Consider the following 22,048-nt stretch of genomic DNA (forward strand, 5'->3'; position numbering starts at 1 on the left):
TCAACCAAGAATATAAAAGACATCTCACAACTAGCTCCTGTCTAACAGTTTTCAGGGAGTTTTAAAAAATGTATCCATTGTTTTGTTGTCACAACCCAGAATACTTAAGTTAATATCATCAGAACCTTCCAGGTTGCAAGATGTGACAAAAAAGGCATTCCAGGAGCTGTCATTTATATTTCATAAAATTGCTGATCACCCTTTTCACGAAACTGACATTTTACATCTTCTCTATTTTTATACATTCCCATGTTGGCTTTATTTATCCCTACTTGGAAGGGGATATAAACAATCCCTAAAAATCCTTCTGTTTATGAGAGCTGTTGTGGTGTGATAGTTAGAGAACTGGATTGATAACTCCGTTTGTCCACTGTGTGACCTTGGGGTAGTCACAGTCTCTTAGTGTAATCTACCTCACAAGCATGTTTTTAGAATTAAGTATGGTGAAGGATGGCTCAATAAGAAGCTGACGACACATACGAAAATCCAGGTCTATAGAGCCTGTGTCCTAAGCACACTCCTGTATTGCAGTGAGTCCTGGACCCTTTGTGCACGGCAGGTGAGGAAGCTGAACACCTTCCATATGCGTTGCCTCCGACAGATTTTTGGCATCACCTGGCAGGACAAAGTTCCAAACAGAGCAGTCCTAGAATGAGCTGGAATTTTCAGCATGAATACATTACTGAAACAGTGCTGTCTATGTTGGCTTGGGCACATCGTGAGAATGGCTGATGGTCGGATTCCAAAGGATCTCCTATATGGAGAATTAGTGCAGGGAAATCGCCCCAGAGGGAGACCACAACTGTGTTACAAGGACATCTGCAAGCGGGATCTGAAGGCCTTAGGAATAGACCTCAACAGATGGAAAACCCTGACATTTGAGCGTTCAGCCTGGAGGCAGGCACTGCATCACGGCCTCTCCCAATTTGAAGAGACCCTTGCCCAGCAGGCTGAGGCAAAGAGGAAGTCACAAAAGCAGCAAAACCAGGGAGCCAGACAGGGGACAGATTGGATTTGTCCTCAGTGTGGAAGGGATTGTCACTCTCGAATTGGCCTCCTCAGCCACACTAGACGCTGCACCAAGTCCTCCATACAGAGCATGGTACCATAGTCTTTCTAGACTGAAGGATGCCTAATGAATGGTGAAGGAGAGCCATGTATACTGCAGTAGACTAATTTGAGAAAAAGTGAGATACAGCTGTAATAAATGAATAAAAGCATGTAAGTATATTATGAGTTTTAAATGGTATTCAATGAACTGGAGCCATTAGTATCTGCTATATAACAATTGTGACTGTGTGGAGAACCGTTTTTACAAGAGCCCTATTCAGACATTACAATCCAAAACTGGATTGGGCTGTAACACTGATGCAAATGTTGGAACCTCACTTCTGGTTCCCTACAGATATCAATGAGATTCCCATACATCCAGCACAGTGCTCTGAAGAAGTATGTGTGCGTGCATTTGGTTGTGCATGCTTACATGGACCACTTCAGATCTCTGGGTTAAATGTGAGAACTTTGGATTGACATCAAGGGGGGGTACTTTCATCCCTATATCTCTGCCACAGTTATAGCCCTACCCATAGAATTGGATGAGTGAATGGATTGGTCTAGAAGATGAACCATGCTAGAGGTACAAGCTTAATTGTCTGGTCTCTATTTAGAAGTGGTGGGGACCATGTGGTCCCTTAGAAGGAATCACACTGCAACTCTCAGCTCTACTCCACCCAGCTAGTGATGAGGACACTTGCATTTGAACAATCACATGTTCCTCATCCTCTGTAGTATGTGGGCATTCCTCTGTAACCTCTGACAAAGGTGGTTGAATCTTCAGGATTGCCACCGCTGATCAGAGGTCTGCAGAAATGAGTAGTTAGTGATAAAGTTGCATATAACCACATAGCAAGATGTTAGGAAATTCTGACACAGCAGACTTCATTTAAAATATAGGGTTTCAAATGAGATCACCGGCTCCTATCTTTCTGTTTTATCCATCTTTCTTTACATATAATTGTTTAACATGTTTGAATTCACTATAAGTAATATGAAATAGTACACATGTGCTGTGAAGTCAACTCTGACTTATGGTGACCTTTACAGGGTTTTCTAGGTAGAGAAAATTCAGGAGTAGATTACCATTCCCTCCTTCTGGGTGTGCCCTGGAACTGTGCAGCTTGCCCAAGGTCACACAGAATGAATCTTCTCACAGAAGAAACAGGGAAGAATTGAACTCCCGTCTTCTTACTCTTCAGCTAGCTACCTAAACCAGCCTTCTTTATGGTCCAGCTCTCACTTCCATATATTGCTACTGGAAAAACCATAGCTTTGACTATGTGGACCTTTGTCAGCAAGGTGATCTCTCTGCTTTTTAAGATGCTGTCTAGGTTTGTCATTGCTTTCCTCCCAAGAAGCAGGTGTCTTTTAATTTCATGGCTGCTGTCACCATCTGCAGTGACCATGGAGCCCAAGGAAGTAAAATCTGTCACTTCCTCCATATCTTCCCCTTCTATTTGCCAGGAGGTGATGGGGACCAGTGGCCATGATCTTAGTTTTTTGATGTTGAGCTTCAGACCATTTTTTGCACTCTCCTCTTTCACCCTCGTTATGAGGTTCTTTAATTCCTCCTCACTTTCTGCCATTAGAGTGGCATCATCTGCATATCTGATTGCTTCTTTCTACCCATTCTTAAACTGCCACATTTTTATCCTTTCAAACTTTCCCAGATCCAGTTCAGAGTCACATTGACTAAACACATGAAACATGTGTAAAAATAAACAGGATTAGTGTTGATCCAAAATAAACTTTTAGTGATTGTCAGAACTTAGTTTATTGTCGTAAAGTAGGAAATGGGAGTGCACCAAGGCTTCCAGAGGGTAGACATAAAGCTCAAGGATTGTAAACATTAAAAATAAGGGAACAAAAATCACTTGTTTTTCATGGAATTTACTTTGTACTTTATTAAGAGGTTCTCTGCAGTTCAAAAGACAGACATGATCCATCTGAGTTGACACTTTAAGAGATGGGTGAAGATTAGAAATACATCCTATTGTTTTTGGAATGGAATTGTTGTGAGAAGACAAGGACCAGCACTTCTTTCTTCCACATTTTTATTGCCTTCTCCACAGTTAAAATTAAAGAAAGATGGCATGGGAAAGGAGTGCAAAATAGGAAATTGCACAGGAACCATGCATGGCCAGAATTTAGCCACCTGGGATACTGGGATTTCTGAATATACAGTAACTGATTCTGTCTAACTGATCCTCACCTGTGACAAAGATTTATGTTTTATTCAAAGAGAGCATCAGATCTCTGCATACCAGGTATTAGAAGTAGTTCCAGCTGTGATAGATGCAGTTTAATTGTCTGCAGAGCTAATAAAAATTTAAAAAAATCCAACAGTCATTCTGTTTAATTATAAACTGGAGGTGTGGGCCTGCTTCAGCTATTTTCCATGTGTAATTGAAGTAGAATAATAAACAGCTAGCAAATCTGAGTGACTTGAAAGAGATTGATTTTAAAGCCAGCTCCAAACTTGTTCATGGATATGCAAATAGGGTACATTTTCCAGGCTCATCATAATTTGGGTTGTCACTGATACTTTATTTATTGCCTTCCTGGTTTTTAAGTATTGTCCATTTATTCATTGTCTTCCTTTTCATTAGCATTAAGTTCTATAGTTGATCATATAAACAAAAAATTGTACTGTATCCCTGGAACTTTGAAGGAGGCCTTCTGCTTAAGGCTACACCTTGGAACAGTAACCGACTTGGAACATCAACTTAAGCTTTTTGTTTAGGCCCCATAGAGAATGCTTGCTGAGGGAGAATCAAAATTGAGAAGGACCTACATTTAGTTGAACTTGGATAACCTTCTAAATAAACCATGAAGAAAAACAGTGGTATGTTTAGTCACCCCATCTATAAGCATGAATGATAGGGAAGCATGCATCAGCAGTGTTCTAGCAGACTGCTTTATCGCAGATCATGGCATCCGCACGGGCCTCTCTTGTTTCCTCACTTCTAGGTGTTCAACGAACTAAACCAGGGGTCATGGAACTTTTTTACCTTTTACCCCCCCCCCCCCCAAAAAAAAAAAAATTATATAAGGCAACATTACCCCCTTGATTTGAAAGGAAGGAAATGATACAGTATTTGATGAAGCCACCCTTTTTTCCTGCCTTAATTCAAGCCTTGCCTGTTCCTTTTTTCATAGTTTTGAGTCAGTCTCTCTCTCTCACACACACACACACATACACATACACACACATCCACCCCCTCTCCCTCCCTCCACCCTTTTTTCCTGCATTAATTCAAGCCTTGCCTGTTCCTTTTTTCATAATTTTGAGTCAGTCTGTCTCTCTCTCTCTCACACACACACACACACATACAAACACACATCCTCCCTCCCTCCTTTTTCCTGCCTTAATTCAAGCCTTGCCTGTTACTTTTTTCATAGTTTTGAGTCAATCTTTCTCTCTTACACACACACGTCTACCCACCCACCCTCCATCCATCCATTTTCTCCATACATTTTCTCCATATATTTAAATAAGCTTGAGTAAGCATCAGTATTTCTCAGGTGTTGTCCATGCAGTGGTTTATTTTTCCAGCTGTTTAATTTATTTTAAAATGGTTGTTTCTTATATTGAGCCTTTGTTTCTGTTGTTTTCAAAATATTCTCAGTTTTCACTGCCTTAAGTAATTTTTCTCTGCTTGTACTGATATAATCATTTAGGCTTCATTTTTCCTTCTCTACTACCTGCTGTATTTGCAATAATCGGCGGCTTCGGAGCTCTCAAAGGGCTTCCCCCCCCCGACATCAGAGAAAGCCCTTTGAGAGCTCCGAAGGCAAAAAGGTAGGGAGAATTCAAATTTCCCACCCTTTCTCCCTGCCTTTTTGCAGGGAGCCATTTACAAACAGCTCCGTTGGCAAAAAATGGCATTGACTTGCGAATGGAGCCTCAACCTTGTTCGTAGGTCGAGCTCCGTTCACAAGTGGATGCCAATTTTTGACAACAGAGCTGTTCGTTAATTGAAAAGTCTGTATCTAGGGACGTTGAGGGTTGACTGTATTCCAGCTAAGTATCTAATTACAGTGGTGCCTCTATTTATGAACTTAATCTGTTTCAGAATATGGTCGTAACTCAAAATAGTCATAAGTTGAATGACCATTTCCCATAGGAATGCATTGAAATGCAATTAATCCGTTCTGGCCGAAGAAAAAAAATCACCAAAAACCCCCACAAAAAAGGCAAACAAACTCCGCAAGACCAATTGGAAACGTGATTAATCCGCTCCGGCCGAAGGGAGAAAAAAAAAAAGAAAAGCAAACAAGCCGTGTAAGGCCCTTCAGAATGCAAAAAAGCAAAGCAAAAGCTAGCAATCTGTGCTAGACCTATCGGAAATGCAAAAAAAGCAAAGCAGAAAGCAAGCAAACCGTGCAAGACCCATCAGAAACACAAAAAAGCAAAGCAGAAAGCAAGCAAACCATGCAAGACCCATCAGAAACACAAAAAAAGCAAAGCAGAAAGCAAGCAAACCATGCAAGACCCATCAGAAATGGGGGAACCAAAAAAGCAAGGGAACCCCCAAGACCCATCGCAAATGGGGGGGACCCAAAAAGCAAGAAAACCTCTAAGACCCATCGGAAATAAGGGGGGAAACCTAAAAAGGAAGCAACCCCCCCCAAGACCCATCGGAAATGGGGGGGGGACAAGCAGCTGATCTTTTGTGCCTCTTGACTTTTTAAAGTTCCCTTTCTGTTCAGTTGGGTATAAGGAGCTTTCAGTTAAGTAACTTGTCTCTTAAACATGTGTGTATGTGTATGATTGTTTGTGCACCTGCACACATGGGGAGCCCAAAGTCAGCTTTGATGCCTTGCTTTCTAATGTTTATCATGTAACCAGCTGTGTTCTTTGGAATGGTCTGCAAACATGGATGTTGAGAAAGGGAGTGAAAAAGTTGTGCAACCCTGGTTTGGTGACTGGGCATATCTTTTACATGGATCCTTCAGAAAAGAGTGTCACACCAAAGCAGAGAAATGCCTCATCAAATTTGTCTTTCTTGTGTGTGTGTGTGTGTGTGTGTGTGTGTGTGTGTGTGTGTGTGTGTGTGTGTGTGTGTGCGTGCGTGCGTGTGTGTGTGCGTGTGTGTGTGTGTGTGTGTGTGTGTGTGTGTGTGTGTGTGTGTGTTTGCTCATGCACAAACATGAGCGCACATGCACATACACACACTCATTATATATTTTTTGTCTGCATCTCCAGTCTTTCATTAGACAGAGAGTTTCTCCTTAGGCAGTTTAAGCTATCCCACAAGTATATCTTTGATATATAAAAAGTTATTACAGATTTTTTTTAAAAAAATTCTTTAGCAATTTACCCGTATTCTTTTCTGGAATTTTTTGTTGTCCATATTTTTAGCGTTTTTTTAAAAAAAAAAAATTAAAGAGCCCACTTTCTTCATGAGAATGTTCAGCTTTGATCCAAGGTACTGATGTCCCTTTCAACAGAGATCTAACAGTTGCCTACAGTTCTGTGCAACCTGAACCAAATAATGTTGTTGTAAATTGCATCTTCATTGGGCATAGTGCCAATTCAGTTGCTGCCCTTAAAGAGGAGTTCAAATAACTACGGCTCTCCCATTGCACTTTCTCCAATTCTCCTTATCTTTTATAATTTCTTAATGGTGCATTTTCTGACTAACAGAGGCCGCAGAATTTATTGCAGCTGGCTTCCTCTTTAGGGTGGGCCACGTTTTGCTCTTTGTTACAGCTACATAAGACAGAACAGTTCCATGGCTTCCCAGCTTGGACAGCCACTGGCTAATTCCAAATTGACCAAAATGCTTGTAGCATTTCTTCAAATATTTTGCTGTGCTATCTCCATCCACCCGTGTCATGTTAATCACTGTCATTCAGGCATTTGGGAATGTTTCTTTTCATTTGCTTTTCTTCCCTTCTTAAGTGGCTGTAACATTGAGGCAGATTTTTATAAATTACCTTCTTACTGAAAGACTTGTTTTCCTGTTTGTTTAAAACTGGCATTCATACATACAGGAAACATGCACACTGCTTCCTGCCATGTTTCTGTTGGCAAGTATTAAGTTATCTTTTTAGGAATGTGCCAACAGGCTTTCTTCACAAGCAAGCAGAAATAAAACAAGGAGCCCTCAGACTAAACACAAGCCTCACTTGAGTAGTACCACAGGCCCCCTTCCTCACTACAAGCCTTTTTTTCCCTAAAGAGGTCCTTGCTCTATGTTTTGTAATATCACAGAGGAATTAGAAAATGTATAGGCATGATCATGGCAAAATTACATGCTTCTGTGGTCACAAAACTGTGCAGAATTATCTGGGAAAAGTTCTGTTAACAACCATGGGGGTTACTGAAACATGGATTGGAACAGGCTGCATGTCTCATGGATTTTGGGGTCAAGAGTTTTAACCTGTTTCCCAGAACAAATCTAAACATTGGGTGGTTCTTTCAAATGAATTAAGCCTCTGGGGGCTATTCCAGATAGACAGTAAGATCAGAATTTTGTCTGGCAAATTAAGATTTTGGGGGGAGTTGCAGGAATGCCAGAGAAAATCCCCTTAAGGGCAAATGTTTTAATATTATGATGTTATAGGGTCAATCAAACTCAAGGAGAGACAAAAATGTGCAACATATTTGGAACAATTAATTATTTTGTGGCATTCTTCAAGGGCAATAAATAAACAATACCTAAAGAAATCATTTGACAGTCTGCTCACAGATATTATCAAGTAGCAGCTGATAGAAAGAAGATTGCAATATTATTAATTGGGTGAAATGTGATGGCTTTTTTTCCCTACAATCTTCAGACTATCTCTGTTTTGGATTGGCTATCGTTGCTTCCATTTTCTTTTTTTCTTCATTCATTTACTTCCCCCAATTGAAAATGTTATGTCCACAAAAAACAAAACAGAAATACAGCACAGAAGAGGAAGGAATGTGTTCCATGATTTTCTGATTAGCAAGCTGATTAGGTGTGGGCTGGACCGAACAGCTGTCAAGTGGATACAGTGGTGCCTTGCTTAGCGATTGCCTTGTTTAACAATGTATTCACTTAGTGATGAGGTTTTTGGCGCGATCTTGTGCTCCGTTTAGCGATGTTTCCAATGGGGGGATTTCGCATAGCGATGTTCGGGACCTTGCTTCGCTTAACGATGACAGTTTAGGTCCCCCTGTTTCGCTTAGCAATGTTTTTGACAGCTCCGTTTTCGCTATTTTTTAAAGGTGTTAAAGTGCTTGAAATTGTTAGTGCACTTAATAAATCCTTTGTTAACCAAATTTGGCTTCGTTCTGACTCTTTTTGAATTTTTGGTGATTTTTTTTCTCCCTCATTGAAATGCATTGAAAAGGTTTCAATGCATTCCAATGGGGGAACTGCGTTTTGCTTAGCGATGTTTCCTATGGCGATTTTTGCTTAAGGACAGCAATCCGTTCCCATTGGAACGGATTATCCAGTTTTCATTGCATCTCTGTGGGAAAACGCGTTTCGCTTAGCGATGTTTTCCCATAGCGATGAATTTTTTGGCACCAATTAAAATAATTAAGCGAGGCACCACTGTACACTGTTACAGAATGGTACTCAGAGATGCTTATCAATGCCCTTCTCAAAATGTAACAAGTAATGTATGGATGTAACAAGTGGAGTACCACAAAGATCTGTCCTGGGCCTGCTGCTCTTCAACATCGTTGGTGTGGGCTGGACTCCATGATCCATAAGGTCCCATCCAGATCGGCAGTTCTAAGATTTGATGATGATGATGATGATGATGATGATGATGATGATGATGATGATGATGATGATGATGATGATGATGATGATGGCAATTAATGACTTGGATAAGGGAGTACAGTATAGGGAATACTTATCAATAGGGGGAGGATTTCTATGGCATTTCTCATTTTCTCTGCAACCTAATTTGAAACCATAAGCAAATTCAAACATGTTTTTAAGTAACCTGGACAGGATCTATTCTTGATCATCCCACAGCGCAGGACACATAATAATAGGCTGAGTTTACAGGAAGCCAGATTTCAGTAGAATATCAGGAAAAGTGTCCTAACTGTTAGAACAGTAGGACAATGGATCCAATTATGTTGGGAGGTGATGAGGATTCCATGCAGGACATATCCAAGAGACAAGTAATCAACCATCTGTCATATATTTTAATTTGGATTCCTGGACTGAGCAGGGGTCTGGCCTTATAGGCCTATTCCAACTCCATTATCCTATTATTCTAATTGATACCAAAACAAAACAGAAAGAAAAAAAAACACAAAACCAATACTCATTAAAAAATGGTTTAGTTTGAAACATGATCCATCTGAATTGGCCCCTTAAGAAATGGGGCAAGTAATACATCCTCTCGTGTTTTAATTTTTTTAAAACATTAATTATTACTACAGAATTCTTGTTTTGATGGCACAGTGTATGCGCATGGTTTCCAATAGGCCAGAGATTTTTTGTTTAGTTCATCTCTCCTTGGTACTTCCTTCTAATTTAACGCAGTTAGGATTTATTTTCTCTTGAACTCAGCTGTGTTTATGAGTGCCAGAGACCAGTTATAATAATTTAGTGCTTGCTGGCCTAAGGAAATTGCTTTATTCTTCCTGGGCAAAGTTTTGTACTGCATCTGCTCTCCTACTTTTTGTTTGTAGGCCACAAGCAAGGACTGCAGTAATAAAACTACTAGTAGGTGTTTAATGGTAGGGTATTGAGGAAGCAGATAAAAGAAAATTGCTCCATTCACATCAGTAGGGAGCAAGCCTTTTGAAATGGGGGAAAAAGGCAAGATGAACTGCTGAGCCTAGACCTGCTGAAGGTTACACTTAGCCATTTTCTCAGCTTTAGCTGCCCCTTGATTTCACATCCAAGTATACTATATTCGCCAGGATGTGTGTGATCTTTGAAAATGTGCAGTGGATAAAATACTAGTCTGCATCTCTGGCAATAAATGTGTACATTGTATATATCTAATCAGCAACTAGTTTTCTTGGAGTGGCATTTGAGAAGTAAAGAGAAGCTGTGTTAGCACCAAAAAATCCTCTTTACATTCCTGTTTCTGTGAGTTATAGATATATAACCCCCACCCCACCCCCAATGTGCAAAGGCAGGATATCTGTAGATATGTATACAATTCATTAATTATCTGCCATCAGATCAGTTATGACTTAACAGGGAACTTTCCAAATGTTTTCCAGGCACAAAGTACTCCAAAGTAGTTACCAGTCTCTCCTTCTGGTGGCACTCTGGGATTGTATGCTTTTCTGAGGCTGCATAGGCTGGATCTTCTCCTGGGAATCATACTGAACATTCAAATGCCTGACCCGTGGCTCTGTAGATAGATAGGCGCTCCAACCCACTGTAACTCAGAACCAGTTAGTAATCTTCATGATTGAGTCCAGGAGCAGGAATTGATGTGATTCTCCTTGTTATATCCTCTAATCACTACAATACACTACCAGCAAGAAGGCTTCCACAGATCTTATTATTTGTTACTAGATAAACTAAATCTCAAGTATCTGTGAAGATTCTCAGTCATCCAGGTGAGGTTATCTGGAAGTTGAATCATGGCAACTGGACTTCTTTCTTATTATGTTGAAATGCTTCGCTACTCATCCAAGTAGCTTCTTCATTCTGAGGAGAGTTGGTAGGAGCCCCTGATGTATCCTCCATGTTGGGGTCACTTCCCCCTGATCTGAATAGGCTTGTTAAATGGACAAAAGTGGGGAGGATGAAAATCCCACTTCTTCAGTCCTTCTCCTCCCATTGTCATGGGTCATTAACAGTTATTAACAGTGGACACACCACCGGAAAGACCATTGTTAATGATTGTTAACTAACCATATCAATAGGTGGAGAAGGACTGCAGAAGTAAGATTTTCAGTCTCACACAAACCCAGCCATCCTTTGTTAGATGTCTTTTGCCAGATGGTCAATTGTCCAACATGGAGGATAATATCAGGGATCTCCTACCAACTTTCCTCACACTGAAGAAGCTACTTGGATGAGTAGTGAAACGTTTCAACCTAACAAGAAAGAAGTCCAGTTGTTATGGCTCAACTTCCAGATAAATCTCAGGTATTTCCAACCCTTGGAGTAGGAAATGGCAAGCCACTCCAGTATCTTTGCCAAGAACGCCCCATGATCAGAAACAAAAGGCTAAAAGATATGACGCTGGAAGATGGGCCCCTCAGGTCGGAAGGCGTCCAACATGCTACTGAGGAAGAGTGGAGGACAAGTACAAGTAGCTCCAGAGCTAATGAAGTGGTTGGGCCAAAGCCGAAAGGACGCTCAGCTGTGGACGTGCCTGGAAGTGAAAGGAAAATCCAATGCTGCAAAGAAAAATACTGCATAGGAACCTGGAATGTAAGATCTATGAACATTGGGAAGCTGGAGGTGGTCAAACAGGAGATGGCAAGAATAAACATCGACATCCTGGGCATCAGTGAACTAAAATGGACAGGAATGGGCGAATTCAGCTCAGATGATTATCATATCTACTATTGTGGGCAAGAATCCCGTAGAAGGAATGGAGTAGCCTTCATAGTCAACAAAAGAGTGGGAAGAGCTGTAATGGGATACAATCTCAAAAATGATAGAATGATGTCAATACGAATCCAAGGCAGACCATTCAACATCACAATAATCCAAGTTTACGCACCAACCAGCATTGCTGAGGAGACTGAAATTGAACAATTCTATGAAGATTTACAACACCTTCTAGAACTGACACCAAAGAAAGATGTTCTTCTCATTCTAGGGGACTGGAATGCTAAAGTAGGGAGCCAAGAGATAAAAGGAACAACAGGGAAGTTTGGCCTTGGAGTTCAGAACGAAGCAGGACAAAGGCTAATAGAGTTTTGTCAAGAGAATAAGCTGGTCATCACAAACACTCTTTTCCAACAACACAAGAGGCGACTCTACACATGGAAATCACCAGATGGGCAATATCGAAATCAGATTGATTATATTCTCTGCAGCCAAAGATGGAGAAGCTCTATACAGTCAGCAAAAACAAGACCTGGAGCTGACTGCGGTTCTGATCATCAGCTTCTCATAGCAAAATTCAAGCTTAGACTGAAGAGATTAGGAAAAACCACTGGGCCACTCAGGTATAATCTAAACCAAATCCCTTATGAATACACGGTGGAAGTAAAGAACAGATTTAAGGAACTAGATTTGGTGGACAGAGTGCCTGAAGAACTTTGGATAGAGGCTCGTAACATTGTCCAGGAGGCAGCAACGAAAACCATCCCAAAGAAAAGGAAATGCAAGAAAGCAAAGTGGCTGTCCAACGAGGCCTTAGAAATAGCAGAGAGGAGAAGGGAAGCAAAATGCAAGGGAGATAGGGAAAGTTACAGAAACTTGAATGCAGACTTCCAAAGAATAGCAAGGAGAGACAAGAGGGCCTTCTTAAATGAACAATGCAAAGAAATAGAGGAAGATAACAGAAAAGGAAAGACCAGAGATCTGTTCAGGAAAATTGGACATATTAGAGGAACATTTTGCGCAAAGATGAACATGATAAAAGACAAAAATGGGAGGGATCTAACAGAAGCAGAAGACGTCAAGAAGAGGTGGCAAGAATACACAGAGGAATTATATCAGAAAGATTTGGATATCCCGGACAACCCAGACAATGTAGTTGCTGACCTTGAGCCAGACATCCTGGAGAGCGAAGTCAAGTGGGCCTTAGAAAGCCTGGCTAACAACAAGGCCAGTGGAGGTGATGGCATTCCAGTTGAACTATTTAAAATCTTGAAAGATGATGCTGTTAAGGTGCTACATTCAATATGCCAGCAAGTTTGGAAAACTCAACAGTGGCCAGAGGATTGGAAAAGATCAGTCTACATCCCAATCCCAAAGAAAGGCAGTGCCAAAGAATGCTCCAACTACCGTACAATTGCACTCATTTCGCACGCTAGCAAGGTTATGCTCAAAATCCTGCAAGGTAGGCTTCAGCAGTATGTGGACCGAGAACTCCCAGAAGTACAAGCTGGATTCCGAAGAGGCAGAGGAACTCGAGACCAAATTGCTAACTTGCGCTGGATTATGGAGAAAGCCAGAGAGTTCCAGAAAAATATCTACTTCTGCTTCATTGACTATGCGAAAGCCTTTGACTGTGTGGACCACAGCAAACTATGGCAAGTTCTTAAAGAAATGGGAGTGCCTGACCACTTTATCTGTCTCCTGAGAAACCTATATGTGGGACAGGAAGCAACAGTTAGAACTGGTCATGGAACAACTGAGTGGTTCAAAATTGGGAAAGGAGTACGGCAAGGCTGTATATTGTCCCCCAGCTTATTTAACTTATATGCAGAATACATCATGCGGAAGGCTGGACTGGAAGAAACCCAAGCCGGAATTAAGATTGCCGGAAGAAATATCAACAACCTCCGATATGCAGATGATACCACTCTGATGGCAGAAAGTGAGGAGGAATTAAAGAACCTTGTAATGAGGGTGAAAGAGGAGAGTGCAAAAAACGGTCTGAAACTCAACATCAAAAAAACTAAGATCATGGCCACTGGTCCCATCACCTCCTGGGAAACAGAGGGGGAAGATATGGAGGCAGTGTCAAATTTTATCTTCCTGGGCTCCATGATCACTGCAGATGGAGACAGCAGCCCAGAAATTAAAAGGCGCCTTCTTCTTGGGAGGAAAGCGATGACAAATCTTGACAGCATCTTGAAAAGCAGAGACATCACCTTGCCAACAAAAGTCCGAATAGTCAAAGCTATGGTTTTTCCTGTCGTGATGTATGGAAGTGAGAGCTGGACCATAAAGAAAGCAGACCGCCGAAGAATTGATGCCTTTGAATTGTGGTGCTGGAGGAGGCTCTTGAGAATCCCCTGGACTGCAAGGAGAACAAACCTATCAGTTCTAAAGGAAATCAACCCTGAATGCTCACTTGAAGGACAGATCCTGAAGCTGAGGCTCCAGTACTTTGGCCATCTCATGAGAAGAAAAGAGTCCTTGGAAAAAACCTTGATGTTAGGAAGGTGTGATGGCAAGAGGAGAAGGGGACGACCGAGGATGAGATGGCTGGACAGTGTCTGCGAAGCAACCAACATGAACCTGACACAACTCCGGGAGGCAGTAGAAGACAGGAGGGCCTGGCGTGCTCTGGTCCATGGGGTCACGAAGAGTCGGACACGACTAAACGACTAAACACACAAACACATTTCCAACCCTGAATCTTCACATAGGCTATTAGGTAAGAAAGGATTACAGTGGGATCTTGACTTGAGAACTTAATCCGTATTGGAAGGCGGTTCTCATGTCAAAAAGTCTGTAAGTCAAGTCTCCATTGACCTACAGTGCATTGAAAACCGATTAATCCCGTAACAGGCCGTTTTTGTTCCATTTTGGTTTTTTTCTGGTCTGTAAGTCAAATCTCAGTCTGCAAGTCAAACCTAAATTTTGCGGCCAGAGAAGTCTGTAACTCAAAAAGTCTGTAAGTCAAGCCGTCTGTAAGTCAAGGGTCCACTGTAGACAAGAAAGACTTGGTTTCTGTTCTGTGTTAATACTTGCCTGTATTTAAAATAAAGCCTTTTATCTAGTAAAGTTTAGATCTCCTCAGACTTGTTTATATCTATTGACACATTTCCTTGTAAAGCCCTAAAGAGATACAGTGGAACCTCTACTTACGAATTTAATCCATCCCAGAAGATGTTTGTTAGTTGAAATGTTCATAAGTAAAAGCAAATTTTCCCATAGGAATGCATTGAAAACCATTTAATTCATTCCGGCTGTTTTTGGTTCTTATCTAGAGGCATTAGTTCCCAACTGAAAGTTCAAATTTTGCGCTTTCCCGCCTCCCCCACTTTTTTCCCATTCGTATGTTGAAGCTCCGTTTGCAAGTAGAAGCAAAATTTTGCGACTGGAGCTGTTTGGAAGTTGGATTGTTCATAGATAGGGATGTTCGTTAAGTAGAGGTTCCACTGTAATAAGCTCTTCTTCCCTGTGCTAATGTGCTCACTAATATTTAAATCATCAGAGTTCATAATAAGTGTCCATAGGGATGGGTAAAGTGCAACTCACAAGTATTTCTTGGGGCCAAATACACCTGTGTTTTTAACAAGCTGAGGAGATCCAGAAATTTATTAGATAAAGGGAGCGGATGTGGCCCTCTAAGTTCCAGGGGTCTGTTTGTGCAACCTTCAGACCTCTGGAAGTTATGTATTCCTACCTTCCCACTTGAAATCTAAAATTTGGTGTAAGGAAAGCTGAAGATGAGTTGTCAGTTAGGCAACAGACACTTGTTTTACATGAACAAGTGGGTCCTAGATCAAGTCAAGCCTGAACTGGAGGCAAAAATGTTGAAACTGAGGCTGTCCTTCTTTGGGCACATAATGGAAAAGACAATAATGCTGGTAAAGGTGGAAGGCAGCATGAAAAGAGGAAGATCAAATACGAGGTGGACTGACTCCTTAAATGAATCCACAGGCTTAAGTTTACAATATCTAAGCAGGGCAGTGGAGGACAGCTATTCTTGAGATTGCTCATTCATACAGTAATCATATGTCAGAGGTGACTTGACTGCATGTAATGATAAAAGTTGTTTTAGTTGTTCTTGTAAGGATTGAGTTGCACTAGTGGAGTTTATCAGGAATCTTGAATTCTCCAGATATTTCGAACTAAAAGTCCCATAAATTCTTATATTGACTATGCTGGGTGGTACCTTTAGAAATCTAAAATATCTGGAAGACCGGTACTTGTATACTTACTGTTTTTAGCTTTTAAATACTTTTTTAAAATGTTGTAAGCTGCCTTGGGTCCTTTTAAGGAGAAAGGCGGTGTAAACATATTTGAAATAATAATAAAAATGGGAACAAGAACATTGATTCCCAAATGGGAAAGAGAGGCCTGGGCGTGATTGGCATTCATGGGGTGGGGGCTGTATGTGTGTGAGATGTTCATAAATATAGAAAATGTAGTGTTTTAAAAGAAAACTCTATTTGTGTTTATTTTACATTTTAAAATATTTTATTAGGTTTTTATTTTTAATTTTAAATTACAAATTCAATTTTTGTAGGTGGTTGGAGGATGGTGAAAGAAAAGTTGGGAATTATTTTTAAAAGGGGAGTGTGCTGTCAAAATTTTGGGAAACATTTAACTGGGGATTGGTGACAAATGCTCCATGGGGAGGTGGGTTTTAAGGCGGGATGCTATAAGACAGAATGATGTGAAAGGTGGCATCTCAGAGGTGTTCTTAGAGAGTAGTTCAAGCATATGAGGCAGTCAGGGAAAGAAAGGACAGTAATGGTTGTTCTGGGTTTTTCAGGCTCTTTGGCCGTGTTCTGAAGGTTGTTCTTCCTGACGTTTCGCCAGTCTCTGTGGCCGGCATCTTCAAAGGACAGTAATGTTTGAGGTTGTTGTGTGCTTGTGAGCAGCATAGCAGTTTTACCACAGAAATTGATTTGGGGCTTTACAGTGCATTTCAGGCACTTCTGTTGTACAGGAACAGCATCTTTCCTTTCAAACATATGACCAAACAAGTGAAAAGAGATAATGAAAGATATATGAAAATGATTTTTCCCCTCAGATAGTATTAGAAATAAAGTTTACAAGTGTTTCCCCACTTTGTTTTTAAATTTGAGTAGACCTTTGGTCTAGATGGGTGGGATAGAAATCCAATAAATAAATAAATAATATATGAAGGAATCAACCAGCTGATCTCCAAGAGGTACTAATTAACCAAGTTACATGACTTCTTGTTTCAACTGTTACAAATCAGCTCTTCCTTCCGAGAGCAGTGGTGGTGGTTTTGAACTGTGCCTGAATCCTCTTTCAAACGAAAACAAAAAGGCAACCTGAATGAACACGTCTATCCATTATGTAAGAGTCTCACTGAGTTATCAAAGCTAGGACAACTGGATTTGACACTCCTGAATACCTCAAAGAAACAACTGGATCAAACTCATTGGAGTGGATCCTCCCTGTTTCTGTCCTCTAGTCTATCTTCATGCACAAGAGACTCTGGAAGAGTAACAAATATACAGACAGGCAGATGTGTTTAGGGAGGCAGAAGCACATCTCAAGTCATCTCTAACAGAGATGCCAAACTGTCAACCACTAAATCACGAAACTGTCTTCCTGACAGACACAATTCAACCCAGAGAGTTTCTTTTGTGACTATGTGTCTGGTGCCTGCTGCTCCTTCCCACCAGACCTGTCTGATATGGTCAAGTAGTTTTGAAGCCTTCATTTCCAATTTTCTTTCTTTGGGTGGGTGATATTTATTTAGTTGTTAGAAACCTCCTTTATGGTGTCTTGCAAACTATCTAGAACAATATTATTTGATTCAGTATTTTGCCTTTCTCTTAATCCTGGGACCTAAGGCTCCTCATGATTAAAATGTAATAGAGCTAAAACACAGTAAAATTATAAATAATAAGTTATACAATAAAATTGAGCAGATTATCATATCAAAATCAAGCAATTCAAAAGCATCTGAGAGAGGGATAAGGAGGGGTAATCTTGCATCTATTAAACAGTGTTGGAGTTCCTTTTTTTCTTCTAGTGACTTTTTTTGCAAGAGAATTTACTTAGTAAATCTCCATTCACTCTTGTTGGTTGTTTGCATTTTTTTTATAAAGAAGCACATATTTTTAACATTTCAGGGGCAAAGGAGAAAAAAAGGGGATTTTATTTTGGAAGGTCTCTAATCTCTAGCTATACACGCCAGCTTTTGCAGATAAGATTTTTAAAAATTCTGAATGCCCCTCTTTCTTCCCCAGAGACCACCGTCATTTGTACCAGCTCCTTGTCAATTGTGGCAGGACTTGATAACAGCTGGCTAGAGACGTGACCAGACAGTAACAGAATAAGAACGACTGGGCAGCTTGACTAATAAATCTTCAGAAAGCCCATTCCTCCTACAGGACTATGAATCTGTTACTGTCATAGTCAAAATGGAAAGGCATTGTCCTCTGCACTGTTAAACATCTCAGGTTCAAGCACCAGTGATGCCCTGCAGGAAACCATCAGGAGCATCTATTGAGACATTTCACAGTTATCTCATTGTTTGTTTTATCTTAGCTTGCCGTATTGCATTTGAAACTGTAATTCTAAAGGAACACAGACTTGAACCCATTGTATATTATTACTTGTTCCATTGTCAAGAAGCCTATTGTCTTCCCCCCCAAAAAATAATATGAGAGAAACAAGTGTTGAGTTCTCTATAGCTGTTGTTTGTGTTCTGAAGAGTTTAATGCATACTGCCACATCAGGTGGAAATAACCCCATCCCAATCATCATTTGGATATCACCATCAATTATGTACTAATAATGAAAATTTTCTGTTTGCAAGGAAAGTGCTGATTGATGGCTTTATGTTACATCCTTTTTAAAGATCTTATACTAGAACAGTTAGAGTGTTTTTCCCCCCAAAAATTAAATCACACCTCATAAAAATTCAGTTTACTCATGTGATACTCCCGCCGCTACCAAAAATATGCTGTTGCTTGGAATAACCACAATTAAACAATTCTTTATTCATTGACACTTCCAGTGTCCGGAAGTCTGTACTTTTCAGAGGGAAAGAAGAGGTGAAGGCCTGATTTTTGTTTACATAAAATTATAGAGGGGACAATAGCTAGATTTCCACTCTAAAGAAGTCTGTATCAGCCAAAGAAGCTATTCAAATTAGGGTGGAAAAATATGATTTTTTTAAAAAAAAAATGCAATTGATTTAAATCACAATTTATATGAAATTAGTTTTCAATTTAAATCATTAAAAATCCAATTTATTTTTTTATCAGATTTAAATTGTAATTTGATCATTTTGATTTAAATCAAATGTACCCTGGAAACAATCCTAGAGATTTTAATAGGGCTTCCAAGAATTATATCATGTTGTGTGTTGGGAGAGGGGGAAAATCGTCAGGAATAACATAGTCACAGGGTGGATCTGGCTTCTCATCTCTCCATAGTTCTATTAGGTAATATGTCTCTTGAGGTGTAAGTAACAAATGATAAAGAGGACTAGAAAAAGCTATTTCATTCATTAGTTCTAATAATAGGCTATGTTTTTGTATATCAGTTGTCATACTATCATAGTCGTTTAGTCATGCCCAACTCTTCGTGACCCCATGGACCAGAGCACGCCAGGCTCTCCTATCTTCCACTGCCTCCCGGAGTTGTGTCAAATTCATTTTGGTAGCTTCGATGACATTGTTCAACCATCTCATCCTCGGTCGTCCCCTTCTCCTCTTGCCTTCACACTTTCCTAACATCAAGGTCTTTTCCAAGGAGTCTTCTCTTCTCAAGTATTGGAGCCTCAGCTTCAGGATCTGTCCTTTCAGTGAGCACAAAGGGTTGATTTCCTTTATAATTGATAGGTTTGCTCTCCTTGCAGTCCACGGGACTCTCAAGAGCCTCCTCCAGCAACACAATTCAAAAGCATCAATTCTTCGGTGGTCAGCTTTCTTTGTGGTCCAGCTCTCATGGTCATACTATAGAGTAAATTAAAACACTGTAGACAGAAAGCAATGAAGTTGGAAAGGATAACACTGATTGCCGTACTTCTTGGGAGAGCAGAGATTCATAGAGCAAAATCCTGAAAAATTGGATGGAGAGAGATTCCCAGAATTTTTAGACTTGCATTTGAATTTCAAATCTGACATTCTGAGCAAAGTCTTCTTTTGAAGTCCTTCCCCTCCCTCAGTAAACTGGGAGGAGCAAGGGGTTGTTTTTGCTCATCAGAATAGACTAGGCTAGGCTAGATAGATCAGTGGTTTGACCTGGTATGTCTGTTCAAACAGAAGTCCTATGACAGACCACAGGAACTGCTTGTCATTCCTCAGGGTCTTGGCAGAATGTGGAAAATTCCTTCCCAGCCCTTTGGCTGAAAACATCCCACATTCCCTTTCACTAGTTAACTGAAGCTTATAGGCTTCAGTAGACTGGGCTAAGCTATAAGGGAAGATTTCAACAAATTTCATTTAAAAATGTGGTTATAGAAAGCTTCCACTTCCCTGGCTCGCCCAACTTGTATGATCTGGTACAGGGTCATTTATACATTAATACCTTTGAAGAATGATTATTGGATATCTTGAATCAAATGTGATTTCATTATTAAAATCTTCAGGGTCTCTCCTTACTTTTTAGAGAACTTCTTTGTTACTGTAACATGTTTTACAATGACTTAAGGCAACAGTAATAAATGCACAATATATGATAGCAGCATAAAACAACCACACATTCAAGAAATAAACGGGTCATTAAAATAATTCAGCTATTCAAACCAAAGAGTAAAATAAAACTACTCAGTCCAGCATTCAAAATTTCCTGAAAACTAAAAGGAAGGACTCACAGAAATAGGGGCAGGGGGAGCTGAGGTGGGGAATATATCAGCCGCTGTTATATCTGCTCCAAGCCTAAAATGATCTTGGTCGATTAACCTAAGAAATTCCAATTATCCATTTCTGTACTCTTCTTTACCAATGATTGTTGCTTAAATTTCATTTAGATAGTGGATTGTCCTTCATTGTAGCTGTAGATGTTTAGGCTAGTTTTTGTGTGGTGTAAGTAACCAACAAACCAATAAATGAATAGATACTTCTGATGTTATCTAAGTGCATTTCATTACTGTGGCTTGCCAGGACAGCTTGAAAGACCTCACTAGGGGACTGAGTCCTAAAAAGATTGAGGGCTTGCCACAAAGCCAATGGACCAATGCAGTGAAAGATTGGGAAGCTCATAGTCCCAAAGGTAGTAAAGTACAATTTAGTGCATGGCCTAATAGTCCACCTGTGATGCCAACATGCCTGAGGCTCGGCTGATTTAGTGGATGGTTCCAAGATGTCCTGCATTGTCCAAAATACAAGCAAGCCAATACTCTACATTATTTAGACCTCTTCTTGGAGTCACTCTATAATATTTTCTGTCCTTTTTTTTTTTGGCAGCTCCATCCCAAATAGCTTTGATCCAAGCTAAAGAAATAACAAGACACAGTGTGGCATTGGCGTGGCTGGAACCTGATAGGCCCAATGGAGTCATCTTGGAATACGAAGTCAAATACTACGAAAAGGTATTATTCATCCTGGACAAATGACATTTTCCTCATTATGTTTGATGCCATGGCCAAATCGGTTTACTGCTCTCATTGCATAAAGGCCCATTATTAGCAACAGATTATTTTGCCTTGATAATCACATCCACTCTGACATTTCATACATTTGAGCGGTTCAGCTGAATAACATATTGCACCCTTTTTGCTGCTGTGCAGTACTGGTGGCATTTTTCTTTCTCTCCCTAGGAACTATCTGATTCCAGTGGGGCTATTTATAATGAGAATCAGTACAGCAGAGGAGTAGTGCAACGTTAGCTTTACAACAGAAACAGATGTATAATAATGAAGTATATAACACAGTAATAATAATGAGCTCCGTATGAGTTGATAGCTTTTACGCAGAATGGTGGTTGGGGTTTGATAGATTTTAATAGAAAGTAAGGAAAAGAAAATTACATTTTTCACCTCCTTCAAGTTATATGGAGACATTATTTCTACGAGTAATTTGTTCCTCCTCCGGTTCAGAACTATGGAAAGAGCTATTTCCTCCCAAGGTGTCTGCAAAATGAACAATTACTTACTCGTTCATTTGTTCGTTCATTTTTTTAAAAAAGCATAATCACTTTATTTGCTTTCTAATAGTACCAGAAACAGGTTTTAGGTTTTCACTGGAACAAGATTCAAACCTTTTTTCCATGACTTATTTTTCTAAGCAAAATAGACTATTAAAGTGGGGGAAGCGGGTTGGCAGACATTTCACAAGTTTTTGTTTTAAAGGATCTAACAGCAGTGGGACATGGGATTGAATGGGTACTGATGTCCCCCCCGCGATGGAACTTGCTCCCCCCAGCTGTTCAGTGTGACACACCCACCACGCTTTCATGCGGGGGGCGGAAATCTGTATCCTCAGCCCAGTTCCAGCAAGCCCATGGACTGGCACTGGGTCACGGACCGGAGGTTGATAACTCTTGCCCTATATGAAATCTTAATCCCTCCA

The 22,048-nt window shown here is 40.3% G+C and overlaps 1 protein-coding gene across 4 annotated transcripts in view; it reads left to right on the forward strand.

Moving 5' to 3' along the window:
• The window catches only part of EPHA4 (EPH receptor A4), a 179,331-nt gene that overhangs the window by 109,033 nt on the left and 48,250 nt on the right, over nucleotides 1-22,048 (forward strand). For all 4 annotated transcript variants that reach the window (XM_078389213.1, XM_078389215.1, XM_078389214.1 and 1 more), the window contains one exon: nucleotides 20,945-21,069. In XM_078389213.1, the coding sequence (XP_078245339.1) occupies nucleotides 20,945-21,069 (125 nt within the window). The remainder of the gene's footprint in view (nucleotides 1-20,944; nucleotides 21,070-22,048) is intronic.

The sequence above is a fragment of the Pogona vitticeps genome, chromosome 3, assembly GCF_051106095.1.
Source record: "Pogona vitticeps strain Pit_001003342236 chromosome 3, PviZW2.1, whole genome shotgun sequence".
Classification (NCBI taxonomy): Eukaryota; Metazoa; Chordata; class Lepidosauria; order Squamata; family Agamidae; genus Pogona; species Pogona vitticeps.